This window comes from Lingula anatina, chromosome 1, assembly GCF_051362555.1.
Source record: "Lingula anatina isolate TDL-2025a chromosome 1, LinAna3.0, whole genome shotgun sequence".
NCBI lineage: Eukaryota > Metazoa > Brachiopoda > Lingulata > Lingulida > Lingulidae > Lingula > Lingula anatina.
Genome location: NC_141767.1, coordinates 62,068,189 through 62,079,687, shown reverse-complemented (window position 1 = coordinate 62,079,687; position 11,499 = coordinate 62,068,189). Strand labels below are relative to the sequence as shown.

Genomic DNA, 11,499 nt, shown 5'->3' with positions numbered 1-11,499 from the left:
TGCAAACATTAATCCAACCGTTTTCGCAGAAAATGAAAGAGGAACCGAAACTGGTTTAGTTCGTGGGTTATTTTTGTTTTATGGCCTCTTGCTAAGGTAGACCGGGGCTAAACGCCCCCCCTAAGCAAGAAACATCACAATTTTCCCTGCTGAAGGTATAGACCGTTCAAAGTGGGTGTTAACTATGAAGGGCTGACTAGACTACAAACTGATACTAACACTTTTGGAAACAAACAAAAGAAAAACCTTATAGGTAAAAAATAGGTAAATTTTAAAATCGGCTTTTTTGCCCCATGGCTGGGGCATTACGCCTCGCACCACGGGGCTAAACGCCCACCGTGGGCGTCTTGCCCCAAACTATAGGCGTTATGCCCCGCCTTTGTACAAAGCAAAATAAAATAAAATTATATTTCTACGAGACAACTTAGTAAGCCTTTAAAAGCAACATATAATATTTTGGGGTACTGAGATAATAAAAATACCCATCATGTTTATTCAGAATGAGCTGTAATTCTACTCTTTACGACAGGGCACTGTGATACTTCCAAAATTAAGTTCCTAGTACAGCCACTTGCTTTGGCTTTTCCCCTTATAAGTGTTATAACTGATGATATACAATAAAAAACGTGCATGAAAGAACACTTCCGCATCTTTTTAGAATTATTTTTTATTTAAAAACGAAAGGGGGCAAAACGCCCATGCTGATATGGGGCAAAACGCCTTTTGATATTTTGTATATTTTTTCAAAATTCGTCGGGAAAAGTTTTATACAATCTGACTTCATCAAAACTTGTATGGAGGTCTGATACCATCCTTTCTGTCACCAACAAAGTTTTTTGAATTCGTGCATTTGGTAGGTGGTGTCACTGATGTTAAGGAAAAGGCTAAATAACAGTAAACAAGGCAAAAATGAACAAATTATCATAAAATGCTTATTTTTTAGTTTGTGGTCATCTCCGTCATGGAGGATAAGTCTGCTGGAAATCGGAAGTGGACAAAACATCACGAGACGCGTATTTATACGTAATACCTGAAAAAAAGCGGGTGGGCGTTTGACCCCGACTGGGCGTTTAGCCCCGGTCTACCCTATAGAGCATGCGTAGTAGTTCATAGTGAATCATTTGAGAAAAAGAGACCTTGATCAAAGACGCATTATATTGGTGTCATCTAGTTTGAGTGGGAACTCACGGCTGTTTGATAATTTGACTTCGAAGATGGACAAAAGAGTGTTACTACTGATTTTGGCGTGTGCTTTTTAAACTCCAATCTGTAACACCTGCATGATTATCACAGATGAATATCGGTAGGCCCTTACACTAAAAAATAGATGGTATTGAACGTGATAACACGACAGCCTTCAATCAATTTTGTATTATGCAAACATTAATCCAACCGTTTTCGCAGAAAATGAAAGAGGAACCGAAACTGGTTTAGTTCGTGGGTTATTTTTGTTTTATGGCCTCTTGCTAAGTATAGAGCATGCGTAGTAGTTCATAGTGAATCATTTGAGAAAAAGAGACCTTGATCAACGACGCATTATATTGGTGTCATCTAGTTTGAGTGGGAACTCACGGCTGTTTGATAATTTGACTTCGAAGATGGACAAAAGAGTGTTACTACTGATTTTGGCGTGTGCTTTTTTCTTTGTTCAAGGTAGGGATTACACTGTTGCTTCGAAAATGTTTCAGCTTTTCTTGAGAAAAGCTTGATTGTGAGCCAAACGGCAACTTTGGTATTAAGGGGAGTTTGGGGAAAGTTATACCAGTGAAGCACGATGGAATGCCAAGAAAAGAGTCGACCATCGCGTTAACTTTTATTTCAATATCCGAATTATTTCTTATTTCCCATTTCAATGTATGATTGTTGGTAACTCTTAGGGAAGTAAAGAGATTCACCTCATACATGTGATTGCAACCGTTAAGAATGTTCCAAGTCCTGCACGAACATATTATTTCAAATGGAACACAAAGGCACGAACACATGAATGTTACTAACGTAGCATTCTTTTTGCGTCATCAGTGACAACATTTGAAAAACTTTGTTTGGCTACCCTCTGCCAGGTCACACAGTAGGACACATACTGTCGATGCGGAGTGATATAACGTCGTTTTCTCGCGCCAGGACGTAACGTCGGGCTCACATTTTGTAAAAAATTAAACTTGGTCGAAAAATGGCTATATACTTTAAATAAATGCATACTTAGCAAGTCTAATACGATATTATGATTGTGGGGTATGTAGATTTCATATTCACGTAGCCTTCTAATGAAATATTGTCGTTTAGAGTGAGCTTGCGTTCGTCAAAGTCGCACTGAGCGGTAAAATTTGACCTTGGCAACATCGTAACTTTGGCCACTATTCCTCAACTAGAGAGTGTGCGGGAAATTCCGGATAAGAGATAACGTATCTTTTAATCAATATTGTATGTATAAAAAATCATTAAAATCCATCTTTGGAAAAAATTGTTGCAGAATTTTTTGTACCAAAAATCGTGCAAAATCCAGGTTTTGCGTCATCCATGACCCAAGACGGGCCCAACTCGGCGTTTGTTTACATTTGCAGATGTACTTTATTTTGGCGATTATCACCGGTTATTTTGGATATTATTACAGTTTTCAATTGATAGTCAAACAATGCGTGTCAGTGAGTTTTATATCTAACTTGTAAATTTAATATTGTTGCACCTTCTTTTTCTATGCCCTACTACCGGTACATGTACCTTGCATATGTTTCAATGTTACTTATGAAATTATGTAGGTAATTGAACATTTCTGAGTCCAAAAATTAAGTTTAAAATAAAACAAAGTTGTTTTTCTTTATTTTGCACAGACAAATTCATCGTTTCTTAAATGAATATTTTAAAGGGTTAACAACTGTTTTTATGAGATTCACATTTAAGAATAAATAGTGTAAAGAACCCATAGGAATACAATATATATATTCCATTTTACCACCAAAATGGTAGTTTTCACAATTATTTAGGAAACTGTTCTTGCCATCCAATCACATGGTGGCTGTACTCTGTAATAATCTTTTGAAATATTAAAATAAATTAAAAAATTACAGTACAGATCGACTAATTTTGAATGTCAAAACTGATTCAGTACCCCAGTAACTATTGGTAAGAAGGGGGAAATTGTCATTTACTCCAGGAGAATCCATTTTGGGCTGATATGAACAGTTACCTCTTTTATATTCAATAAAAAATAGAGGGTAAAAAAACAACAGGATATAATTTTATTTTCAAAACAATGGTACAAGTATACATGCACAGGAAGTCCATATGCATGGGCGCTAGTAAGAATTCACAAAGTGTGTAAAAATGTAAAAAATACATAAATAAAAACTTCCAAAATTAATATAAAATTTCCACTTTCATTGCACTAGGTTGAACTTAATGACTTTTTTTTTTTTTTTTTTTTTTTTTTGCTGAAGAAATTTTCATACATGTTCCATCTTCAAATGCATTATCTCAAAATACATTAGCTATCCTTTTAAGACTTAAAATAAGAGAAAAATATGCTGATCACCAAGGACAATTTGTCTTTATTCAAAACAGTTTCATATGCTTGTATTTGATATCTGATATTAAAATATGGGAATACACTGTATGTAACTTGCTTCCTAAAAGGAAAAGTGCAAGCGCTGGAGAAAAGGGCACATAATTAATCTGAGGTCCTGGTAAATGGTATATTATGTCGTAAAGATAAGAATTATACAGACATGTATGTTTATAAATACTGTACACCTGTGTGATTATGCTAATCGCTGCCTGTACGTGTCGTATACGTGCTGTCAATGTCCGAATTATAATAATAATAATAATAATAATATATTTATTTATTTCAAGTCTAAAATCCATAAAATGTTCAATAGACTGTACAACATAAAATACAAAGAAGTTTATAGATGAAAATGGTTAAGATATATATTATATAAATAAGAGCTAAACTAAATTGTAATAAACAGTATGAGTTCCTATTGCTGCTAAAGCATATTTTTGTTTTAAATTTACTGAGTAGCATTGTTTGGTTAGAAATGTTCCTTTCGATAATCAACATGATTGGATTATTTTAACAAAAGTTCTTTTTTTACATTATTTTGACGATAAGCCTATTAAGTTTCAAACTGTGTATGCTAATAGAGCAGGTTCCTTTCAAAAACTGACATGTTCAGATAATTTTTTAATTGAATTTTTTGGATTTTTTTAAAACATGTATTTTTGTGACGTTCGTCCTTTAACGGCCAAACTTTTATTTTACTTCAAAATTGCTTAATGACTTTGTCTCTTTCCCCTTTTTTTAATAAAGTAGCTTTTTTGGTTGCTTGTTTGTTTGATGTGTGTATGTGTGTTTGTTAGCTTTGCTGTCTAGTTTTCATCATTGTTTTTATAATAAATGTACCAAAGAAGGAGAACGCTTGTTAACATTACGTTCATGAACAGAGTTTATCCCTTTTCCCTAATATCAGAAATATAAATTTGTCAATTTTAGGGACAGAAGCAGTTAAATGTTACTCTTGCAACTCGGCTTCAAACGATAAGTGTGGTGCGTGGAGCTGGACGACCACCCTGTCACCTCCTCCTACCACCACCTGCATCGGATCATGCACGGTAATTATAAGATATGGACTAAGCGGTGGGGAGGGGGGGAAGGGGGGTTACGCGGACATGGACTTCTTACCAAAAGACCTAGTTTTAGAAATGAAATAACGTGGTATATTCTCAAAGACTTTTCGTGGATTTTTAAATACCTCCTCTCTCCCCTCCCCCCCCCCCCCCCACACTTTTTTTAGCGTAAAGAAAAATCTATCAGCTGACAAATTATATGAATTTTTTTATAAGAATTCGCGGACATGCACTTCTTGCCAAAAGACCTAATTTTAGAAATGAAATAACGTGGTATATTATCGAAGACTTTTCGTGGATTTTTAAATACCTCCTCTTTCCCCTCCCCCCCCCCCCCCCCCCCCACACACACTTTTTTTAGCGTAAAGAAAAATCTATCAGCTGACAAATTATATGAATTTTTTAATAAGAATTCGCGGACATGGACTTCTTACCAAAAGACCTAATTTTGGAAATGAAATAACGTGGTATATTATCAAAGACTTTTCGTGGATTTTTAAATACCTCCTCTCTCCCCTCCCCCCCCACACACTTTTTTAGCGTAAAGAAAAATCTATCAGCTGACAAATTATATGAATTTTTTTATCAGAATTCTATGTAACTCTTATCAGTTCGTCAGATTTATACGTTTCCATTTATCTGTGTTATTATTTATCTAATGTTCACTAATAATATTAACAAGTAAAGCGGCATAATTTTCCAGAAAAAAATTACGCTGTTATTTTGTTTTTCAAACAAGCAGCTTGCATATTGTTATTCACTTCATTCATCGAAATCTGTATTACCTTGGACCAAGCTATCATAAAGCAATTCGGTGATTACATAGAAATAGAGATAACTGATGATTTTTTTCATTTAAGACAGCCCCATAAACATGCAACGAACACTGTGAAAACTTTTAAGGGTTATAATTTTTTGTTTTTTTTTTGTATTGATGACTTAATTTTTTTTTAGAAAATTGTAGTTGGAGATTTGATAACCCGATCCTGCTCCCCTGTGTGTGTATCAGCGACAATAGGGGCGTCAATTGAATGCTGCACCAGTGACCTGTGTAACACCGCCATATCCAGCCTGCCTGCCTATCGTCTGCTGGCTGTAATGGTCGCCATTGTAGCTGCCCTCTGGAGACTCCTTTTGGAGTAGAGTTGAAAAGGGAAGCGGAACTCATTTTCTTACATATCCAAGACGCTACTTTTTAGTGAAATGCTTTGACTCTAATTTATAATCAAATTTCAGCGTTTTTTTCATACGCAATTTGAAAACAAGATTTCATTAATAAAAATGATGATATGACGATTTGGCAGAACATACCCTTGCAGTGTCCCTTCATATCTAAGATCTTATCCTTTCTGGATATAAATCTGATAAAGCGTAAGATGAATTTGTATGGGTACAGATTTAACTACTCCAGCCAGACTTTGTTTATGTAGATGTGATTCTGATTAAATGCAGTTTAAAGGTACACTCCATGGGTTTGAACCCCCCCCCCCCTCTCAAATGATTAATTTTGCCATCCACAGTTTAATAAACCTTGCATACACCTTTAAAACAATTTAACCCCTTCAATATTTTTTCTGGAGCATTATCGATGTTGAAATTTATAGGGAACCTTATAGGAAGATGGTCGCTGGTTATAAAGACTGGCCATCCTTTTAACTAAATCAACCTTTATAAATTGATTTAAGGTCGAATCCAAGTGCAGAGTGGGATAGATAAATGATTCGTGAGTATGAGGAAATTACTTATTTCCCCGGGAAAATCCATTTTGGCGGGGAAATCCCATGGAGTTTCCCTTAAAGTATATATTTTGTATGTCAACTTGTACTTGAGTTTATATGGGATTTTTATACGGATCAAAAAGCGTTATTGTCTTTTCACAATACTTTTGGAGATAGAATTAAAAAGATGAGAATTTTGTTATTTTAAGTTAAAGCAAATTATAAAGAATTTTGAAAACAAGACTTATCTTACTTGCAAAGGTGTTTGGGATTCACGCATGGGCTTATTTCAAGTTTTACGATAATGAAGATTAAAAAACTAAGCTTTAATGCTTAAGAAATGCTTAAGTGAATGATTGCAAAAATTTAAAAATACAAGTTAAATAGATTTCAATAATTTACAAGGGGTCTAGATTACGGTGAAGAGGAGCAGCGACTGTACTATAAGCGTATCGTTTAATTTTCAGCACCTCTTCTATAAAACACTTTTATCTGTTTTGTTTGTGAAATAAACATCTTAGTTACAGAATATTGTTGCATACAGATTTTTGTTGAGAGTACTCAACATGTTAATAAATGCAAGCTGTTCTCTCTATTCGCAAACAGCCCTAGAGGCTTTACGATATATTTTTGAAGAAAAAAGATGCAAATTTGTATACTTTTCTGTACTGCTGCTATAGCAACTAGAAGAAAAGTTTCAGAAGCGGGGCACGTCTCAATTACAAATAGTTTGCGCAAGGGCTTGCCAAAGATGTAATCAACAATTCACGATATATTCAAATTTCCATAGAGACTTTCAAAAGCTAAAACTGGTTTTATATTTGTTTTGAAAAAAAAAAATAAGGGAACTTAGGCTATATGCACTAATGCCTTTTGGGAAGGCGACAGCATGACGTGCCCTTCAAGTTAGTTTCGCTTTAGACTTTCCCCACAATAATTTCTTGGGGTGAAAAAGAGAATTGATAACAAAGATGAAAGCATATAATCACGTCAGTTTGATTGTTCTTATTGAATTAGCCAGCTGTCGACAAATATTGACTGTTGACTGCAACAACAACAACGAATCGATTCAAATTAAATATTAACATGCTTTTAGGACATTGCACTTTAATCTTACAAAGAAAAACTCGAAGATGTTTTCAACAACACATTCTAAGAAAAATTCTTGAATAAAATGAAAGCACCAGATGATGAAATTCAAACGAAGTAAATTGTTTCCCCAGTGTCGAAAGCAATGTGAACTTTTTTATCTGTACAAACCGAGGAGGAGTTATCAAAAACCTCCTATCTTAATATTCGTAAGCAATCGCTCAGACTTGGATGTGGATGAGGGTGAGGTGGCAGGAACGTAGCTATCTTCTTAATTGACCCAGTTATGGCAACATGTTGCATATCAATAAAAGTTTATTTCAGCAGCTTTTCATTTCATATCCTTTTTTCATAACGTAATAGTTACATAAGGATATATAGCGCTGTTAAAATAAGTTTTTTTTTATTGATAAGCAACATGTTGGTATATCTTGATCGGTTAAGAAGATAGCCACGTTCTTGCCACCACTACAGTCCGCATCATTAAAGTCAAACACTGCGCCTTATAATAATGATAATACCCCTGGAAATTTCAGCAAGTTTTAGCCTATCTAATCCTTTGGGAAAGTTACGATCTCCTCGAGTTTGCCAGTATTCATCTACGAGAATTACTCAAAATCTTGTAACACAGAACTCATTAAAAAATATATGAATCTTAATTCTGTGGACAGTTTTGGAAATGGTTTACCTTGGTGATTGAAGGAAGTGTTGACATTTCCAAGAAAATCTTTTTTTTTTTTTTTTTTGCTATAAAGTGAACTTAGCGTGGAGGTCACCAGACGCGTAGGCAAGTTCCCGAGTCGGGTAATGAACATATCGAGTTATTTTCATTTGGACAACAATTTTATTTTAAATTGTAATTGTTGTCCAAATGAAAATGAATTGTTCGCATCACGTCTTGCAAGGAGATGAATAAAGGGGCCTGCAAGATGCGTAACTCTCTGACCAACACAACAGATTATTAATTTGTGCTCTTGAAATGCTCTCTCTCTCTCTCTCTCTCTCTCTCTCTCTCTCTCTCTCTGTGCATATATATAAAAATATATATATATAAAGAGAGGGGGTGTAAACTGTCGCCTATCACCATAAAGGTAGGTCTACGTGTTTGTTTGGTTACTGCGATATTGCCAAGGTTCCCCTCAGTCAGTCAAGTATCCTGTGTACCACGGACCGAATGATAAGACCTTGCACACATTATTAGCTGGCATAAAATGGACCTATCACGTAATCCTTTGACTCTGTTGTTGGTAACCAGGGAAATATATCAGACGCCGGTTTGAACAACACAGATAAAATTACCGAGTACATTTCCCCAACATACGCTTTTACCATGGACAAGTCTACATGTGTTATATTGTCTTTGTTACTAGGAGTTGTGCTGATGTCCATTCCAGGTAAATATTGTAAAATAGGATAGGATAGAAAAACATTAAGGAGTTACAGGTAAAAACCTTATAATCTACGGTTGAACCGACGATGAATTGTTTCTCTGCAAACAACTGAAGGTAAAAAGTATGACAAATAAAATTGTCGTAAAAGTATGTTTATAAGCGCACTGCTTTATTTTTAGAATTAAATTACAGTTCAGTTATAAAAATCGGAAGTCCACTTTGGCTTGGTAAATAACTTGAATAACCAAGAGAATGGGAGATTCTGTAAATTCTCCTTTCACACAATTTCGATAAATTTCATAAAAGAATCATGGTTGACATGATATTTTTTATATTAATATTTTATCTTAGCCAGTATTTGTTGGTTTGACAGTTTTTTTATTATCCATTAAAACATTTCTATTTCTATGTCAAATGGGAACGAACTGAGGATCTGAAATAGTACCTGCTTCATATTTATTTTGAATAATCAGTCTATCGTGAGGACTTCCGAGTCAAATTGGATCTTTTCCCAATGTCACTTCCAGATCCAATATCCACTGTAAATACTGACTCCGGTGTGAACGTTGTGGTCTTTATTTAAAATTCAGCACAATTACAGCCATGATTTTTCCCCCTGAAATTCTTGTTTATTTACGTCACGCTGACCAGTGTACTTTGAATAATTTGAAATGTCTGCCCAAGGTCCTTTCGCGCCATGCTTGAAATGTGAATGAGAATAAGATATTTATTGTAGCCGATGCACCAGCATGTATAGTAAATATGTACTGTTTGTATGTACTACACAATATTTAGTACAATTTTATCTATACAATAGGATGACATTGACTACAATACACTATAAAACTACATTGTATCCATGTAAATAACGTAATTGCCCCATATAACTCCCCTGCAAATGGTTAAAAATTTCCATAAAATAAAAAAATGTGCTCTCTGAGAAAAAGAGTTTCTGATGATTCCCACTCAGCAAAAGGGTCAATTCATGATCGTAAATCAGTGTCAGTACGTCCAAGAAAATATTCATGAAAGCACAACTGCCAATGCTCTTAAATTGTCTCTTCTCTTCCAGAGACAGATGCTGTTGAATGTTACAGCTGTACCTCCGCTACGGACAGTAGATGTGGCGTGGAGTGGAGTTGGCTCAATACATTCTCAAAGCCTAATACGACTACTTGTTCTGGATCGTGCACGGTATCTAATCTTTTTACTAATATATTTGTATATTTATTCGTGTATTCATTTTTATAGTTATGTATTTCTCTCTCACACACAGGAACATATTTGTACATTTAGATGAAATGCCAATTGGGTCACTCATTTGAAGTGGTAATTTTGCGTTAAGAACAGGAGAGCTGTGTTATCAGCAGTTTATGCAATGTGTGTAAACACCATGTTAACTACAGCACACGTGCAAGCATAATGTCTATCCAATGTGTATCCAATTTTATCTTAAGGTAAATTCCTGCACATATCTCACTCGCAAAATGCACATGCTTCTATCACCGTGCAAATGCTAATATATTAATCCCCGCAGGTTTTCCCAGTCTGATTTATGTTCCTGATATATATTAGGATAGCTGTAAGTGGAGCACTTAGGCTTCGTTCACATGGAAAGTCTATTTTCTAAAAATCTATTTTCTATTCGCGGTATCTTATGATCACGGTCTGTGCCCTGAATATCCCGCGGCGTAATTACTGGCAGCGCGAGCCAGTTACTTATAGTAACTTATATAGTAACTTGAGTTGAGTTGAAAATGACCAGCTATCTAGCTAGAGACATATCTGTGAATATCTGTAAAAAATCTATCACTCACCCTGGTAGAGGGTAGGTCCTTGGAGCATTAGAATTTTAGACAATATTGATTCCACTTACACTTTTACTTCCAGAAAGTGGTTTATGGCAATTCTGCGAGTCGGTCCTGCTCCTCTGTCTGTCTAACAGCGACAATTGGGGCGTCTATTGAATGCTGCACTAGCGACCTGTGTAACACCGCCATATCCAGTCGGTCGTCCTGTCGTCTGCTTGCCGTTTTGACCGCTGCGGCTGCCGTCTTCTTGAGACGATAGATAATTTTAGTGATACTACAGATATATCCTAGATGAAAACAAAATAAATTTCAAGCCTTAAAATAAAGATCGGAACCAGCTGTCTACCGGCTCTTTAAGATAGAGCTTTTATTATTTCAAAAAACTGTTATTTAAAAAATTTTGTGCAAAAGAAACTCCCGATGAGGCAGGGCCTGAAAGGAGCACATTTCATATGATCATTTTTACTTCAATTGGTTTCCTTGTGGATTGAATTGGTTTCACCTTCTCACCTTCAAGGATGTGGCTTGGTGCGTCAAAGAGTTCCAGTTGTGTTGACATGAATATTGCCATCCCAGCAAGAAACAGTTATGTCAAATTATTGATTATTTACTGCACTAAGCGCATCATCTCCCGACTTTGTTGTTGTTTTTTCAATTGATTCAAGAGCAGTTGACAGAAATTTAAAATCAAATTACTGAAAATGGTGTCTTTAGGTATATGCTTCGACATTTAGCCCTTATACACGTAACTTGTTGCAGGCATGCTTTGCACATTTAAAATACCATTGCTTTATGCTTCCCATATATCCTTCGATATTTTGTTCTGTTCTCTCTGCCGCCTAAATATAATGTTTATCAAATTTT

General features: G+C 35.3%; 1 protein-coding gene across 3 annotated transcripts; it reads left to right on the top strand.

Moving 5' to 3' along the window:
• The first annotated feature begins 1,133 nt into the window (after positions 1 to 1,133).
• Positions 1,134 to 11,499, top strand: LOC106165664 (uncharacterized). 3 transcript variants are annotated; one of them, XM_087016488.1, is made up of 5 exons: positions 1,134 to 1,303; positions 4,493 to 4,611; positions 5,581 to 8,827; positions 9,897 to 10,018; positions 10,715 to 11,499. In XM_087016488.1, the coding sequence occupies exons 3-5, from the start codon at positions 8,764 to 8,766 to the stop codon at positions 10,892 to 10,894; spliced, it is 366 nt and encodes a 121-aa protein (XP_086872614.1). In that variant the 5' UTR covers positions 1,134 to 1,303; positions 4,493 to 4,611; positions 5,581 to 8,763; the 3' UTR covers positions 10,895 to 11,499. The 3 variants fall into 3 exon arrangements, with proteins under 3 accessions (XP_086872614.1, XP_086872611.1, XP_086872619.1); XM_087016485.1 differs by lacking the exon at positions 1,134 to 1,303 and adding an exon at positions 1,465 to 1,653; XM_087016493.1 differs by lacking the exons at positions 1,134 to 1,303; positions 9,897 to 10,018; positions 10,715 to 11,499 and adding an exon at positions 1,490 to 1,653 and having other exon boundaries at positions 5,581 to 6,873.